The sequence below is a fragment of the Petaurus breviceps genome, unplaced genomic scaffold, assembly GCF_028583685.1.
Source record: "Petaurus breviceps papuanus isolate PSGF00001 unplaced genomic scaffold, PetGlider_PUasm1.0 545, whole genome shotgun sequence".
NCBI classification, from domain to species: Eukaryota; Metazoa; Chordata; class Mammalia; order Diprotodontia; family Petauridae; genus Petaurus; species Petaurus breviceps.
The window spans coordinates 738,566-755,891 of NW_027186366.1; the positions used below are offsets into that span (position 1 = coordinate 738,566).

Consider the following 17,326-nt stretch of genomic DNA (forward strand, 5'->3'; position numbering starts at 1 on the left):
CAGGAGGAGCCTGGGGCTGCCACAAAACTCTCCAGGGCCTGGGACATTGTGGTGGCCATGGATGGGGCCGTGGCACAGGGGGCTCTGGAAAGTTTGAAGGTATTTATACTGGCGGACCTAGTTCTGCCAGTTGAATGAGCCAAACTTCTTAGACCCTGAGGTCGTAATTACAATGCACATTTACAGACCTCTGTCGGGTGCCCTACAGTAACCTAGGAGGTGGGGACCATCATCCTCCTTACAGCTGAGGAAACTGAGGCAGAAAGAAGTGAAGTGTCTCGGCCAGGATCCTAGGTGCCAAGTGTCTGAGCTGGATTAGAACTCTGCCCCTCCTGCCCCACTGTGCTGCTTCACTGGGAGGGAGATGGCTCAGTGTCACCCAGTGGGAAATTCTTTAGGTCTCTAGTGCCACTGTCAGAAAAAGGGAGGTGAAGGAAGTGGCGGCTTCTGTCTGCGTCGGCCTGAAGAGAGGCTGGAAGGGGTCTTGTCTGCTGTACCCTGCTCAGGCCGACCCAAGGGTTCAGGAATCAGTCTCCACCAATGAAGAGAGTCCCGGACAATTGGGCCTTTGAGCCTCCGACAGTCACAGAAGCTTGCAGGAGCTGTGCACCTCACACTAGGTCAGTCCTGCACTTTGAACAGCAGCCCTGGTCAGAGTCAATGCCCCAAAAAGCTGACTCTGGGGGAGACCGAAATCAGGGTCTCTAAGAATAGGCCAAGGACATGCTAGTTTTTAAAGACAAGACAATAATGGTTTTTCTGTTTGGGCCTTCCTCCTTCTCAGTATACTGTGTAAGTTTTGTGTTTAGATTTGTTGGGGCAGGGCTTGATGATGGGTGTTCTTCCTTGTGGTCATCCTGAAGGGAGCCCTGACCCAGTCTGATCCCTCTGAAAGCCTGGCTCTTCCAATGCCCTCTCTAAGGGAGGAGACTTCCCCACATCAGGCTCCTGCTGAGCAATGAGCAGGGAGCCCAGATGCCCAGATTTTCAATAGTGAGAGGTGGCCCTGGAGGCCTCCCCTAGACATTGGTGCTGCCCAGGCCAGGCCAAAAGCAGGACACAAAACGGCATCTGAGCAAGGCAAGAGGGAAGGGTCGGAGAAAGAGTGGGGAAGGGGGTGGGGGGGAGAGAGTGTGTATGTGAATGGTGGGAGGGAGAGACAGACACACAATCCAGTGTCTGGCTGCCACACTGGAGATGCCTGCTTACTACACATACACACACACACACACACACACACACACACACACACCCTCCTCCTTGGTCTGTGCCAGCGTGGTCACTCAGCCTAACAGAGGATCTTGTGAGCATTCATGACCCCTTTCATCCCACGTTACGTGCCCTTTGGCTGACATCTCTGGGGCCGGCCCAGGTTGACCATCAGCTCATGCAGTGTTCACTTCTGGACTCAGCCCAGGCTCCCCTGTGACCATTCTCCTGGTACCTCTTCTCTGTCCAATGGCCCATTCTCAGACAGGGAGAATCTGGAGATTTGGAAAGATGTTTGAAAGGAATACCCATAGAACCAGGCAAAGAACTGGCAGGCATGTGCAGGAGAGGCTGGGTGCTGCTAACAAGTTATCGCCTTATGTGTAAAAGTAGGGATAAGCTGCTGGAGGAAAGAGCTCAGATGGCTAGGGAGTCAGCTGGTTTGCCTGAGGATTCTTCTGTGTCACAGCACTCAAAAGAGCAAACTGGAGGGACCCATGTGGTCCAGGAGCAAGCTACTGTTCATATAGCCATAAGGAAGCAAAAAACTAGCAGAAGGAATGTGCATGCAGCTTTTGTACAGGCTGGGCAGAGTTGCCCTGACAGCTTCCAGGAGAATGTGTGTGAGGAGAATGGAGCAAGGTTAGATGAGGAGTCTTCTAATGTAGAAGTTCTCCCCATACGAAGAAGAAGACAGGAGAACCACCGAGGCAAAACAGAGTCCAGGGAGATAATTGAGGATTTCACTCAACAGGAGATCACTGATATATCGAGTAGATTCACCCAAAGAATGGGGGAGTCTTTAGTGTCTTGGATAGTAAGAATCACTGATGAAGGCGCAGGAGGAATAACACTGGACAATGAGGACTGTTTAAAATTCATAAGTATCAGTCAGAATCCTGTTGTACACCAGGCTTTTAGGGATCACCATATGCAAGGAGGTAACAACAAAACTAATCTGCTAGCCTTAGCTGCAGAGGGATGCAAAAAGCAATATCCTACTGAATCAATGTGGCCTAGGGGAGACAGACCCTGGTACTCACTTAGAAACTGTATGAGAAAGCTAAAGGAGGAGGTAATGAAAACTGCTATCATGATTGGAGATGCAAATGCATATTATGATACCCCCCTAGGAGTTCCTCATAGAAATATCATAGTGAAGACGGCTCCTCCTGTATATAAGCACCTAATTCTGACTCTATTAATTGGAGAAATAGGGCACCCTCTTTCAGAGGTGCTGGATAAGATTTCACAATTAAGTGATTTAGGGGAATGGAAAAAGACAAATTGCCTCGAAAGAGAAGAGTAAACAGCCAGAGGATTCAGAGACAAAATAGACCTACAAGAAGGGAACTGTTTACTGCTCTATTAAGAGCAGGGGTGGACTTTAGAAGAATAGATGGTATTCCAACTGAAGAGCTGCATAAGCTGTATCGAGAAAAGGTACTTAGCATTAGAATGAACAGGGAAGCAGGAACCACCCCTGCAGGTATTTCTGAATATGAATCTTTGTATCCAAGTTTGCCCCACCTTCAGGGGGAATAGGAGATAGGCCAAGCCCCAGCCCAGATAAAAGAAATATGAAGAAGAGATTGCAGACCCCATATTCGTTTAACAATATATTGGAAGAATGGATCAACTATTGTGACTAGGGCACTGCTTGATACTGGGGCTGAGGCCACACTTATCTATGGAAACCCTGATAGGTTTAAACATGGAACTCCTATTACCATCACAGGTCTAGGAGGCACTGAAATATCAGCCAGACAAGTTAAAATAACAATGAAAATTGGGCAGTTACCTAAGAAAGAATATATTGTGGTTGTTGTACCCATTCCTGAATACATCATTGGAATAGATGTATTGAGAGGCATGACTCTGAATTTACCTGAAGGGAGATACCAATTTGCTGTGAGGAAGAAAGGAATTAATACAGTTTTACTGGGAAAACTAAAAATGGACCCAATCACTTTACCTGAACCTTCTGAAGTAATTACTTTAAAACAATATCGTGTACCAGGTGAGCAAGATGAAATTACCACTACTATAAAGGAATATGTAGAAGCAGGAGTGTTAGTCCCTACAACCACTCAATGGAATAATCCTGTCTGGCCAGTAAGAAAATCAGATGGGACATGGAGAATGACTGTGGATTATAGACAGTTGAATAAGGTGACTCCTTCTTTGTATGCTGCTGTTCCAGATACCATCACCTTAATAGAAAGGATCCAGAAATATGATGGGACTTGGTATGCAGTTATTGACTTGGCAAATGCCTTCTTCACCATCCCAATAGACCCTAAACAATGGGACCACTTCGCTTTCATTTGGCAGGGTAGACAATATACTTTCACCAGCTTGCCACAAGGGTACATACATAGCCCCACTATTTGTCACAGGATTGTGGCTGAACAGTTGGATGAATTAAAGCTACCTGGTGTGCAGCTTACCCACTACATTGATGATATCATGATACAGGGAAAAGATGCGAAAGAAGTGGAAAGGAGTTTGACCCTTCTAATTGAGCATATGAAAAGTAAAGGTTGGGAAATTAACCCTGCAAAGGTTCAAGAACCAGCTCAAAATGTGAAATTTTGGGGTATACAATGGAACAAGGGGCTACAGGAGATTCTTCCTCAAGCCCAACAAAAGATTCAGGATTTTCCTACCCCTACCAATAAGAAGGAGGCCCAAAAGTTCATAGGATTATTTGGATACTGGAGTTACCATATTCCACATTTGGGACAGATTTTGAAACCCTTATATAGAGTCACTCGGAAGAAATATGAATTCGATTGGGGACTTGAGCAGAGTAAAGCTTTCGAAGAAGCCAAGGCTACCATACAACTGGTCCTAGATTTGTGGCCCATGCAAAATGGTCCAGTGGAATTACAAGTGACTATACAAGATGATTATGCAAAACTGGAGCTTATGGCAAAAACAATAAAGCTGAAATGTACCCTTGGGATTTTGGTGTAGGAAACTCCCTTCATCTGGAGTCCAGTATACACCTTTTGAAAAGCAGTTGTTAGCTGCATATTGGGCTTTGGTGGAGACTGAACAACCGACTCTGGGCCATGAAGTGATATTAAGACCTGGAATCCCAATTATGACCTGGGTAATGAGTACCCCAGCTTCTCACAGAATTGGGCATGCCCAAGAGGCTAGTATAATCAAATGGAAGTGGTATATTCAAAATAGAGCGAAAACAGGCAAAAGCGGAATCTCTGCTCTACATGAATCTGTGGCAAACATAGAAATTGAGAGGAATGACACACCCCTTGAGCCAAAGCAATAGTTGGTACAGTCCTCTGTAAAATGGAATGAGGGATATGATGTATTAACTGAGGAACAAAAGAGACATGCATGGTTTACTGATGGGACAGCGAAACATTTGGGCCAAAAAAGACATTGGAAAGCAGTGGCCTATAACCCATGTACTAGAAGGACTTTGGAAAGTACTGGGATGGGTGCAAGTAGCCAATATGCTGAACTTATGGCAGTATATCAAGCCATCAAAATAGAACAAGGAGGACAGTGTCATATATTCACTGATTAATGGGTGGTAGCTAATGGGTTAGCTACATGGATGCCCATGTGGAAAAATGAAAATTGGGAAATTCATGGCAAACAAGTCTGGGGCAAAGAATTATGGGAAGATATCTGGAACATGTCTTTGGTCACTGACTTGTCAGTTTTTCATGTAGATGCTCACGTGACCCCCACCACACCAGAACGTGAATACAATGCTCATGCTGATCGACTGGCAAAGATTGCTACTGAACATATTGTCCCTACTTTGACAACAACTGATGATCCGGTATTAGTAAAATGGGTCCACCAAACAGCAGGCCATTTGGGGGTCCAGGCTACACACCAGTGGGCACAAGATCTAGGTATTAGTATCTCTCATTCACTGTTAAAACAGATAGTAGAAGAATGTCATATATGTCAATTGGAAAAGGAGCGAACTGTTCCTCGGGTAGTAACTGGAGAGATAGCAAGAGGAAAAGTCCCAGCCCAAATCTGGCAAATAGATTATATTGGTCCACTACCACTGGATAAAGGATGCAGATTTATATGTACTTGTGTTGATACCTATTCAGGTGTACTAGTAGCTTGTCCTTATAAGAATGCAACCCAGAAAAACACTTGTAAAACCCTAGATCTCATAAGTCTATATTATGGAACCCCAATGCAGATTCAAAGTGACAATGGGTCACATTTCAAAGGCAATGAAATGAAGAAGTAGTGTATACTAAACAATATAGAATGTATATATCATATTCCATATTATCCAGAAGCATCTGGGTTAATTGAAAGAATGAATGGATTACTGAAAGAACAGTTGAGGAAGTTAAGTTCCAATAATTCATATCAACATTGGAAGGATAATTTGTTCATGGCTTTGCATAATTTGAATAAAAGACCATTGGGAGGAAGTACACCTCTAGCCAGAATGATGACCCCCAATCTGCAAATTAGAAAACAACAAACACATAAGATCCCAAACATTGAGTATTGGACCTTGAGGCTAGATGTCCCAGCACCGTACCGAGGACCACCTGGCTCAGTGGGGTATGATTTACATTGTTTAGAGGACTTATGGTTGGACAGAAAAGAAATAAGAAAAATCTCCACTGGGATATGCATAAGAATCCCTAAAAATCACTTTGGACAGATTTTACCCAAATCAGGGTTAGCAGCTCAAGGAATACATGTATTGGCTGGAGTAATAGATTCTAATCATCAAGGAGAAATTGTTGTAACATTCCAGAATTTAAGTGAAAGGCCCATACAGATTCACAAGAATGATAGGATAGTTCAAGTGATTATTGTTCCTTGTAAAACAATACCACTTGTAAAAACTGACCCTTTGTGATAGTAATGGCATTTAAAGATTCCTCTGTATTGGCTTGGTTTTTCAAATTGATTGTGTTAAAACCCAGAGCTTGTTAATCCCACCTGTGGGATGGACTTGTTGATGTAAAAAGAGAGTCCTGAACTGGGAGGAGCTGGTGACGTAGATTTGGAGAGACAAGAGAGAGGCAGAAGAACTTTTTGGAAGCAGCACCTCATGGAGGCAGAGAGAGAGAGACTGAGAAGGATTGCTGGGGCCACTTTGAATCGCCCTGGACTTTTGAGACCTGCCCCCTGAGCTGCCAAGGACTGAGGAGACATGGCTGTTTTGCTGGTACTTTGTCTGTCTGTTTTGATGTTGGTTTGCCAGATTTGTCCACTGGTGAAAGACAGTCCTGTTGTTGAAGAAGTCCTGGAACCTGGCTTTTGGTTAAGAAGCCCTGAGACTCTCCTGCAGACAGAGAGTGAATACTGTCCACTGGTGAAGGACAGTGCTGTTGTTGCAGGGGTCTGGAGACTGTCCTGCAGACAGAGTGAATACTGTCCACTGGTGAAGGACAGTGCTGTTGTTGCAGGGATCTGGGAACCTTTCTGTTGGTTCAGAAGCCCTGAAGAAGGATTTTCTTGTTGTATGTTTACAGAAATCCTGGGAGAGGGTTTTGCTAATGTTTTCAGGGGTTCTAGGACTGTTCTACAGACAGAGGATGAATTAATGAAGGGACTGACAATATATCTTATGGCCTTGCTAAGCCTTGTCTCCCCAGGAACTAAGATTGCTGAGAACTTGCCTCGTGTCAAGATGAAGAAAAAACCTCCATTTGGGTATTAAGTGCTGTGCTTAAACTTGATGTAACTCTGGGGTAGATTCAATTGTGATCCAGGGGTGGGGAACTTTTGACCTTTTTGTGTTCTATGGTTGAGCAAATGAATGTACTTTACTTATGTTTGGAAACTAATCTCCATTTGAGAAGAGGGACTTTGTGGTGGACTTAATTAAGGTGTAGCCTAGGGGTGGAGAAGTATTTAGAACAGGGACTTTGTAATTGATTGAATGATTGGAAGGTCCTGGGGTGGGGTAGTCCTTGGAGATTATTTAATCACCCTTAGTAAATGCTGTATTTTGAATGATGTCATGTTTTGATCTTCTCTGTTCTTGGTTTGTCACTGAGTAAAATGGAGAGCACCTATGCTGGTATTCTGAACCTTGGGAAGTTGCCTTTCCTTGGCATTACAGTACACCCTCCTTCCAAAATAACTGTCACAGGAACTGAAGGATTTGGTTCTACTGATAGAATACAATCAGGAGCTAAAGTATGGGTAAAACGGAAGCCAGATGATGTTCCAAAGGCTGCAGAGATTATAGCACATGGGAGGGATAACACTGTAACTATTGCTTATTCTGGAGAAGATCATTACAAAATTGTACCTTAACTCATATATTCTACCGTGAGTAAGGATACAACAGTGAACTCATGGACTCCAGAAGCATGGCTGATCGTGTGTCTACCTTGTTTCTGCTTATTGTCTCCTTGTTTCTTCTCGGCTTTTTGCCTGTTCACCTTGTTTGCTAGATTTGTTTCCGCAGGCTTGGTACCCTCCACCTGTAGATGCCTGATAGTTTAAGCTGGATGTCACCCCTGGACCTGGCATCAAGCACATTCCCAAATGCTGGCTAAAGAACTGACCTCTCCATGAGACTCCTGGGGACAGACAGGGACAGCTCTGTGTTCAATTTCAGCAGCGAGTGGCCACGGAAGAAGAACCTCCGCCCCTCACCCCAAGATTTGGGCCCCATTTGTTCGGGGGGGGGGGAACGATGGGAGCTTGTGCTCAAGCCCCACCCTGAAGTGTGGTTTTCTGTGTTTATTGTGTGCTATCTTTGTTATGCTGTTGTAGAGTTCTGCTGACACCAGTTACTCCTAAAACTCCCATTAACCCACATAATGAAATGTATCACTAATGTATTTTTTGCCATGTAAGGGACATGAAAGATCTTGGAGCCAAGTGTAATGGTAATGGGATCTGATGATCTTCCATTCCCCTTGAACTTGCTGATGTAGCAGGAAGGGGCCAGAGCTGAGAAGGGGACGGGCTGGAGCCAGCGCAGCGATGGGAAGCGGTGGTGGCAGCATGCACTTCTTCTGAGAGCCAGCCAGAACTTCTGCCGAGGACTGCTGGGGATGGGAACTGCAGGAAGGGGCGGGGGGGGGGGGGCAGAGCTGTTGGGAGAGAGCTGCATGGAGGCTGAGTATTACTGTGAGTGAGGAGGGAGCCTGTTTTGTTTTGAAGGCTTGAGAATGAGGGTGTCTACTGCATTAACTGTGTGCCAACTCTGTGGCTGCTGTGATGGCTTTGATTTTCTGGTTTTGGAACCCAGCTTTCTGGTATTTGAATAAATGTTCTGGCTATGTCCCTCATGTAGATAGTCTGTTACATTTTGCGATTAATAACTATACCAGCATATTTATAGTCACCAGAGGCATTGTGAATATTGCATTGTTGTTACATCTGCCTGTTCCCCATGGCTGTCCCAAAGGCATCTCAAAACCAGCTGACTGAAAACAAGCCATGATTTTCTCCTCCAACCCAGCCCACTCTCTGCTCTTGTGAAGGCCACCATGATTCTTGCAGAGACCTGGGTGTGAAAGCTTGGGCTCCCTCAGTCCCCAGCTGCCCTTCCTCTATTTAGCTGAGGGTCAGTGGCCAAATGGTGACACTGTCTCCTCCCAGCCTCCCTCTTTTCCACCTCAACAGACCAGGCCCTTGGCTCCTCTGGCCCGGCTGAGGCGATCACCTCTGGTGGATGCTGATGCCAAGCTCTCTTTTTCAGGCACAGGCCTGGCCCTTAGTTCCCGTTCAGGCTCTAGAATCTGCAGGGACTCCGCCCTCAAGTCTTCCAGAAGATGCCTCTGCCATTGCTTTCCAGGCCCATTCCTGGTCACTGGCACCACACGTGCCATCAGCCCAGAGTGCTGACCTCCCTTGTGGGAGGGCCCTCCCTTGTCTCTCCTCGTCCTTGGGAGTCCTGGCCCGCGTCTTCACTGGGCCACAGCTCCAGTCCTGTTTAACTGTATACACCTATAACCAGGGAAGGCGTCGGGGTGGTGTCAGACCCCAGCTGGGGATTTCTGGGCAGAGATCCTGGAGTGGGTCGGCATTTCCTGGAACTGAGGCCAGCCGGGTGCAGTGACTGTTGCAGGGTCACCCAGCTGTCTCGGGCCCAGCTGCCCTCTTGACGGACAGTCTTCGCCTGGAGGAGGAAGGGCCAGGGCTTGACGTTCCGAGCCCCTGGGGCGGCCCCTGGACTCCCTCTGAGCTCGGAATCTGCCAGTGAGAGCGCCTGCTGCAGACGCTGCCTTCCCAGACAAGCCCCAGTCACACAGGCTGCGTTTGAACTCGGGCTTCGCCGACGCCAGGCTCGGCGCTCTCCAAACTTTGGCTCCCCCTCGCGGCCGCAGATAGAACCCTAAGGCCGTGAACGAGCCGCCCTTCTGCGGGGAGGGCGCCTACCGGCGTCCGCGCATGCGCCCGAGGCTCCGAGCGCCGCGTGGTCCTTCGGGCAGGGCAGGGCCACCCTACGCCGGCGTCGCGCTGGGGCCTGCGTGCGTGCTGACGCCTGCGTGCGTGCTGACGCAGGCGCCGAGTGACTTGGGGCGCGGCGGCCTGGTTCGCTCTTTCCTTCCGGACTTGGCCATGGTGAGGGTGCTTTCCCGGGCGGGCCCAGGCGCTCCCCTCCCCCCTCCCCCCCGCTCCGGGGCCGGGGGGAGGGCTGCGGACGGGGTCCGGGGCCGGGCGGGGGCGGGGGGGGGGCCGCCCGGGGCCCGGGCCTGGAGCCCGCTGACGCTCTGTGGCCGTGGCAGGGCACGCCCGAGAAGGATGTGATGCTGCGGCCGGACGCGCCCGACACGCTGCTGCTGGACAAGCACGCCGGCTACATCTGCTCGTACGGGGCCAAGAAGGACGACTACGTGCGTGCGGGGCCCTCCCCTTCTCCACCTTCTCCGGGGCGCCCCACCGGGCCAGACCCGGGCCCCGATCGCCTGCGTTCCCCCGCTAAGTGGCGGGGCTGCTGGAGGGTCCAGATGCGCCCCGCGTGGGGCCGGAGGGGGAGGGGAGGGGAGGGCAGGCTTGCTGGCTCAGGAAGCGCAGTGGCTACAGAGTAGCGGTGGAGTGCCGGGGAGTGACACCATGGAATACAATGTAACTCTCCCTTCCAGGAGTACTGCATGTCTGAGTACCTGAGGATGAGCGGCATCTACTGGGGCCTGACGGTGATGGATCTCATGGGGCAGCTTCATCGCATGAACCGGGAGGAGATCCTCACCTTCATCAAGGCGTGCCAGCACGAGTGCGGTGGCATCAGTGCCAGCCTGGGCCATGACCCTCACCTGCTCTACACGCTCAGTGCTATTCAGGTAAGCGGGGCCTGAGGCCGAGTCATCAGGCTGACAGTCCTGGGGCCGCTTGAAATGGGAGTGGGAGCTGCTACCTTCAAGGTCGGTGATGTTTGGCATGTATTAGCTGACTCTAAAGTTGATGAATATCACTACTTCAGCTCTAGAATTACTCTGAGACCTTGAAAATGATTCAATGATTCATCATTCCTGATGTTCCTCAGATCCTAGGGCACTTACACTGTCTCCAGTTAGGAATGGGAGGTGCCGTTCTCGTCCTTGTTTTGGGGGCATAACTGCTCTCTGCGGACCGTTGAACTTCTTAGTGGAAAGTGATGGCCTACCTGACTTGACTGATTTGTAGGCCACACACCTTGAGGCCCTGGAATAAGAACACAAAAAATTACTGACTATCCCCTGCCCTTGGGGAGTCTGCATTTTACTAGAGAGAACTTCTCAGAAGCCACAAGTCTTCCTCTGCATAATTTAGGGGAAGAGAAGGGCCTTTTCCGAACTTGTTTTTCTCTTTAAAACGGGGACGTTCCCGATTAGATGATTAGAAGTTTAAGTATCCAGTTAAGGTGATTGGAATGGACACCTGATGTCCAAAATGTTCCCAGCAAGTGGAATCCACCAGCTGGATCATCTCCCCTGGTGGTGGGGGCTCTTTGGTTTTCACTCTGTATTCCTAGTATTTTGGGACAAAGAAGGCACTAAATAATCGCTTAAAAATTAACTGGGAAATGTGCTCTTGGCTTTCCCAATGACCAAACTAGGAAAAAGACATTAAGATGAATTGGAAAAGGCCTGTTTACATTTCAGAAAATTGGGCTGTTTGTAAAGAATGTTACGAAGGTCATTGGTAGCAAATTAGTAATTACTGCATTTTTTATTTTGCAGATTCTTACTCTTTATGATAGTCTTAATGTTATTGATGTAAATAAAGTTGTTGAATATGTACAAAGTCTACAGAAAGAAGATGGGTCCTTTGCTGGAGACATCTGGGGTAATAACTTTTATGTCAGTTTAGCCACAATGACCAGAATTGCACCGACAGAATAGGCCTTAAGTGCAATGTAGAAATCAGATCTCTTTTCAGTAGGTGTAAAGAGAGGTTAGTGTGTTCTATGCTAGGCTGCTTTTCAACTCATTTTTAGGAGCTGACTTGGCAAGTTAATGTGTCCATTTGTCTGGGACTTGAAAAAGAAATTAAACTTTTAAAGTTTACCATCTTTTCAGGTCCCACTAAGCAGCTGGTCTGTTTGGAGATAATGTCTGTCTGCTGGAAGTTCCAGCATGCATTGTAGTAATTATATTTCAGCAAACGTGAGCACTGGATCAGAGGGGGCAAGTCTAGGATGATAAGGTAGGTAAATTTCCCCCTTGATATTTGGTGGCTTTGTAAAGTTTTTTGCTATTTTCTTTTTTAAAAGAATCTGCACTGAAAAAGAGGGAGTAGAAATAAGAGAAAACTTTACAAACTTGCTGAATATTTGAATGAAGAGGGAAAGGGAGATGACAGCACTTTACCTCAGAAATACACACTATAATAGTATAAGTATAATCACCTCACTGATAGGTGCAGGCTGTGCTGTCCAGGAGAGGGATTGACTGGATACCAGCTGCTTGATGGGATGTGAAAATCAAGTTTGGGGTTTTTATTTTAAAGGAGGGGGGGGGCGTTATCTCCTCCTGTGGTCCCAAGACATTTTTGAACTTATTCTAGGATTGCTCTGATTTGTAAACCCTGTGCCCTTGAGACTAGTCAGCCTTCTTCCCCCAATGTCCCAGCCTCCCAAGGATCAAATAAGATAGCATGGTGAAGATCTTAGTGCAGGTGCTGTGAAGATAGCAGCTGCTGCTGCTGTGGGAGAAGGGGACCAGGTTGTCCTTTTTTCAGCTTTGCTAACGTAGGAGTAGTGTGGCTGTCGAATGTGGAAGAGAGCAGATAGTGTGATCTAATATGCTCCCCAAGAACTTATTGGGGTGTTTCAATTCTGGTGCCTTTTTTCCCCAGGAGAGATTGATACAAGATTTTCCTTCTGTGCTGTAGCAACATTAGCACTTTTGGTAAGTTTTAAATACTCTATTGGGGAGATGGACTTAAATATCTGTCTTTGGAATGTCATTGAAAAACATTTGTGTCCTGTAGGGAAAGCTCGATGCCATCAATATTGAGAAGGCAATAGAATTCGTTTTATCGTGCATGAACTTTGATGGTGGATTTGGGTGCAGACCAGGCTCTGAGTCCCATGCTGGGCAGGTAAGATTTCACCCTAATGCTGGAGCATTTAGGCAGCATTTGAATGTTGGCCTGGTGCCCAAGTCACGTGACGTGACCCATCCCCTAACTACTTTCGGGTCCAGGGAACATCAGGGATGAAAGTTAAGCTGTTACCTTCAAGGTCAGTGATGTGAGGCATGTATTAGCTGAATCTAAAGTTGATGCATATTACTACTTTATTTAGCTCTAGAATTACTCTGAGACCTTGAAAATTAATTCTAAGTCATCCATAATTTAGCAATAATCCTGTATACTATGGAAGTCAAATAAAGTTTATGTACATGAACTTTATATCTGTAATTTTAGATCTATTGTTGCACAGGATTTCTGGCTATCACTAGCCAGTTGCATCAAGTCAATTCTGATTTGCTTGGTTGGTGGCTTTGTGAACGCCAGTTACCATCCGGTGGACTCAATGGACGACCAGAGAAGGTAATGTGATCATGAAAACCCTCTTTGAGCCTTCCCCTAAGGACACTTCCTTTGACCTTTTTTTGTGTAATCTTGTTAATGAAATTCAAAAAAATTTCACAAAAATCACTTTAATATCCTCTTTTTAAAAGCTAGATTTTTATATCCCACAAAGGATATTTTGTTATCTTTCAAATACCTGGTGGAGAGTTGGCCTAGACAGTGAAGCTGTGGTCCATCAGTGCCCACATTTGAATGTACTTGCTGCTTCCCCTTCCTCCATAGTTCAGGGTGATCTGCCACTTCTCTGCTTTTTAAACCAGTATCCCCCTCCCCCATAGAGCCTCCCAGAACGAAAGGTCATCCTCATAGCAGATAAAACAGTGATGTGCGTGGAGGAGCTTTTCTTTTCCCTCTCCCCTGTAATTCTTAGCTGCCCCTTGTGAATATCAGCACTCTTCTGCCTTAAGAAAGGCCCTGACCTAAGCTGTTTCAGCATTCAGTTCTTAGGTGAAAGCTTGTAAAACTTCTTAATGTTAAAAGGGCTTAGAAATTTTTCCTTTTGTGTTTTATTTTTCATTGGCTATTATCATTGGCCTATCAAATCTACCTGTGTCCTAATAATACTTTGGCAATTTTCTCATTCATAGACCAGATTTGGCCATTGGATTTGGTGAGGAGGGGGGATGGGTAGTTGTCAGAGAAACAAATGTTTTTATCTTTTCCTCCCTTTAGTTACCAGATGTATGTTATTCTTGGTGGGTCTTGGCTTCCTTGAAAATAATTGGAAGGCTTCACTGGATTGACCGAGAAAAATTGCGCTGTTTCATCTTAGCTTGTCAAGATGAAGAGACTGGAGGGTTTGCAGACAGGCCAGGAGATATGGCAAGTTCTTGCTATAGTTTTTGTGTAATTCCTGGAGAGAGCAGAGTGCTGCATTTGAGGAAGTTGGGGAGAATTCCCCAAGGCATGATGAGATTTTTAACAATTAAGTGTTAATTACTATGTGTGACTGTAGTCCCCTCTCCCTCTGACATTTTGTAGAACTGGATGAGGAAGGGAGCCTTTGAAATACTTCTAGAAAACTCAATACAGATGGGGGGGAGGGGGGAGATAATCTCACTTATAAGACTTTTCACAAGTTTCAGACAACACAGTTCATAGGAAAGGCTATGGGGGCAGGCTGCCACTCCTCAGGTACTTAATTGCTGAGAAAATTGGGGAAAACAAAGCCTGCTGTTTAAAAATAACATTTTATGTCTGAATATTTCTAACTTGTATATTTCTGGCTTTTGGTTTATACCAGAATAAATTTATTTAATGAAATGGACTTGTTTCCTCTATGCCAGAATTTGTTTTGCAAATACCACCACTGGGTTTTGCAAATAAAAACTTCACCTTTATTTCAGTGTAATTAGTTTACTTTGAGCCCCTTTATACTTTACAGCCCCCGTTTTCTAGAGGCCTTTTGCAATTGAACTTGTGTTGTTACTGACCTTTCTTTCTTCCCAAATAGGTGGACCCTTTTCATACTTTATTTGGAATTGCTGGACTTTCTCTGTTAGGAGATGAGCAAATCAAGCCAGTCAATCCTGTGTTTTGCATGCCTGAGGAAGCACTTCGAAGAATCAATGTTCAGCCAGAGCTCGTGAACTAGACAGCCCAACCACAAGACCTGTTTTTACCATCTTTCTTTTTTCAAATGTGCAGATGAATATAGCCAAAAAGACAAGCATTCTGACGAATTTGTCTTGTTTTGTACATTGTGGCACATTAATCTTAATAAATTATAGTTATTTATGTTATATATATGTTGTAAGAAGCAGCTCTGTCCTAATACTTGGCTGCAGATAATTCACTGTATTGCTCTCCTAATTCTGAGTGTGCAATAGGTTAATGGTACTGGAAGCATATGTGGTGGGGCATATTTCCAGAAGCAGGAGAAAACACTAACACTCAGTGTTGCAGTAGAATTCTTGATGTGTAAATAAGGAATAGATGTCATTTCTGCTTAATAAGCTCCTCATAAAAACCCACCAACAAATGGAAAGCCCTTCTGCTTCTCTTAGGAGGATGTTCGAAGTCGTTTGTCATTTGGCATTCTTGTCTTAGAAATGACTGTTGCAGACTTGGTCCCTTGTAAGTGATGTACTTGGCCACCTATATTGCCTAGTCTGTATGTCTCAAACTGCCCAAACAGTAGTGTGATGAATGTTTGTAGTGAGCTCACCTGGAGAGAGATTTTCAGACTTCGCATGAAAAAACAATAAAATGCATCTTGGGTTGAGATTCTGTGTCTGGATCTTTTGTCTATAGAAAATATCCAGGTCCCAGGAGGCCTGGTGTTGGCTGCATGGCTCCTGCCATGCTTTCAAGGCACTTCCTTTAGTGAAGGGCACATGGATCAGACGTCAGAACATCATTTTGTAAAACATTGCAGGGGATGGTCTGTCTAGGTGGAGGTGACGAAGCTCTTAGAGGGCTGGCATAGCAATGATTAAGAATTGCATTGACTGATTAAATTACTTATGGTTGGATAAATTGGATTGGGAAGACTGGCTGATCTGTCCTAGCACGCGGGTAGCAGAAACGAACCTAAAGACTTTCCAGGGAGGGCAGCGCGAAGTGGGGAGGCGCGAGCGACGCCAGGGCTTCGGCCAACTGTCCACAGACAAGATGACCTCGGCCCCCTTGTGCAGCAATCCTGCTTGTGGCAGGTGATGCGGAATAAAGTGCTCATGCATTCCAGTCGAGTCGGGTGAGGCTGGGAGGGAATCCGTGACCACGGAAGCGCCGAGGTTACAATGTATCACCAGAGAAGGGGCGCGCGGCGGGCTCCAGGGGCCTTCACGTGGGCCTCGTTTGGGTGCCGCCTTCTGCCTCTGCGCCGGGGCCGGCTTTGCTTTCATCCCTAGATCAAGGCCACGCACAGGGCCTGCGGGCGTGTAGTGTCAGGGAGGAGGCGTTCGTCCCCAGGCTCGGCTCCGACGGGGGCTCGGCCAGGGGCCTCTCTTGGGAGGCGTCCGCAGGCGGGGCGGGGCCCCGGGGCTCCTTCGGCCTGGATATTTGTCTGCATCCCAGGCGGCAGCTCAGTGATGAGACTCTGGACACGTGGCTTCCTGGGATGCAGGGGCGGCCCCGCCCTCGCCAGTCACGTGCCTTCATCTTCCGGAGCCCAGGCTCCGACCCTCGGCCTGGCTCCTCCAGCTCTGCCAATCACTGGCCCCTCCCTAAATCACCAACCCTCCTGTTTCCCGTTCCGGGTCTATTTCCGCCCCCCCGGGGGCGTGTCCTTGTTGCCTCGCTCCGGCCCAGAGGTCTGCCGGGAGGGGGTGGGGTTCCTGCTCTGGGCGAGGCCATGTGACCTCCCGCGCCTGCGCCCTGCGCTTCTCTGGCTGGGTGGGCCCTCCGAGCACGAGGCGGCAGCGCGGGGCGGGGCTCCCACAAATAGCATGGCTAGGCCCCAAGCTCCGACCCCCTCGTGTTCGCGGCAGTGGGACTTAACCACGCCCGCGAGGAGGATTCCGCCTTCGGGCCCCTGCAGCAGATCCGACCCCAGGCAGACTCCGGTCTGGGGCTCGGCCGAGCGCGGCCTGCCCTTCTTCCGTGGCGGCGGCACCTGGTCGTGGCCCGGCCCGGCGCGGAGGAGCAGCAGTGACCCCAGCCCGCCGGGCAACGCCCCCGGGGCAGACCGAGGTGGGGCAGCCCCGCCACGTGGTGCCTGGGGGTGGGGGAAGGGCCGGGCTAACGCCTCCTCAGGCTCCCCTCCCCCTCCGCAGTGACTCCGCCCACCAGGGGATGGCGGGAAGACTGGCCCCGCCCCTCGGGGGGAGGGCTCTCCCCACGTGGCCCCGCCCCCACCCGGGCTCCTGAGGTGGCGCCTTCCGGGGGAGCTGGGGAGACCCCAAGTTTGGCTGTAGCCCCATTTGTGAGTCTTCCTGAGCGTCCGTGGTGCTTCACAGGAGCGCGTGTGCAGGCCGCGGTGCACCCGGCGCTCCGCGGACCCGCGTGCCCCAGGGTGCCCAGTCCACAGAGGAGGCGTGGGGGGGACTTAGCAGAAGAAAGGCCCCGGGCCCGAGGGCAGAGCCGCGTGGGGATGGGCTTGTTCCTGGAGCAGGGTCACGGGCCCCAGGAGCGGAGCGCGGCCGGGCCGGGGTCCGCGGGGGGG

At 48.3% G+C, this 17,326-nt stretch overlaps 2 protein-coding genes and 2 non-coding genes across 7 annotated transcripts in view; all 4 read left to right on the forward strand.

The window, feature by feature from the left end:
- Positions 1-15,447, forward strand: part of RABGGTB (Rab geranylgeranyltransferase subunit beta) — a 36,390-nt gene extending 20,943 nt beyond the window's left edge. The window contains exons 2-10 of one of the 4 annotated variants that reach the window (XM_069102217.1): positions 9,743-9,765; positions 9,930-10,037; positions 10,287-10,484; positions 11,364-11,469; positions 12,481-12,533; positions 12,616-12,726; positions 13,054-13,179; positions 13,894-14,043; positions 14,675-15,447. In XM_069102217.1, the coding sequence (XP_068958318.1) occupies positions 9,763-9,765; positions 9,930-10,037; positions 10,287-10,484; positions 11,364-11,469; positions 12,481-12,533; positions 12,616-12,726; positions 13,054-13,179; positions 13,894-14,043; positions 14,675-14,815 (996 nt within the window). In that variant the 5' untranslated portion in view covers positions 9,743-9,762 and the 3' untranslated portion in view covers positions 14,816-15,447. Of the gene's footprint in view, positions 1-9,652; positions 9,766-9,929; positions 10,038-10,286; positions 10,485-11,363; positions 11,470-12,480; positions 12,534-12,615; positions 12,727-13,053; positions 13,180-13,893; positions 14,044-14,674 lie in introns of those variants that run through there. The other 3 variants (XM_069102213.1, XM_069102216.1, XM_069102215.1) reach the window with 3 other exon arrangements.
- Positions 10,565-10,647, forward strand: LOC138172470 (small nucleolar RNA SNORD45). Its single transcript, XR_011171123.1, has one exon. It is a non-coding gene; the product is annotated as a small nucleolar RNA SNORD45 (small nucleolar RNA).
- Positions 12,868-12,954, forward strand: LOC138172471 (small nucleolar RNA SNORD45). Its single transcript, XR_011171124.1, has one exon. It is a non-coding gene; the product is annotated as a small nucleolar RNA SNORD45 (small nucleolar RNA).
- A 149-nt stretch (positions 15,448-15,596) lies between the features above and the next one.
- Positions 15,597-17,326, forward strand: part of MSH4 (mutS homolog 4) — a 95,205-nt gene continuing 93,475 nt past the window's right edge. The window contains exon 1 of the mRNA XM_069102218.1: positions 15,597-16,854. Within this exon, the coding sequence (XP_068958319.1) occupies positions 16,254-16,854 (601 nt within the window). The 5' untranslated portion in view covers positions 15,597-16,253. The remainder of the gene's footprint in view (positions 16,855-17,326) is intronic.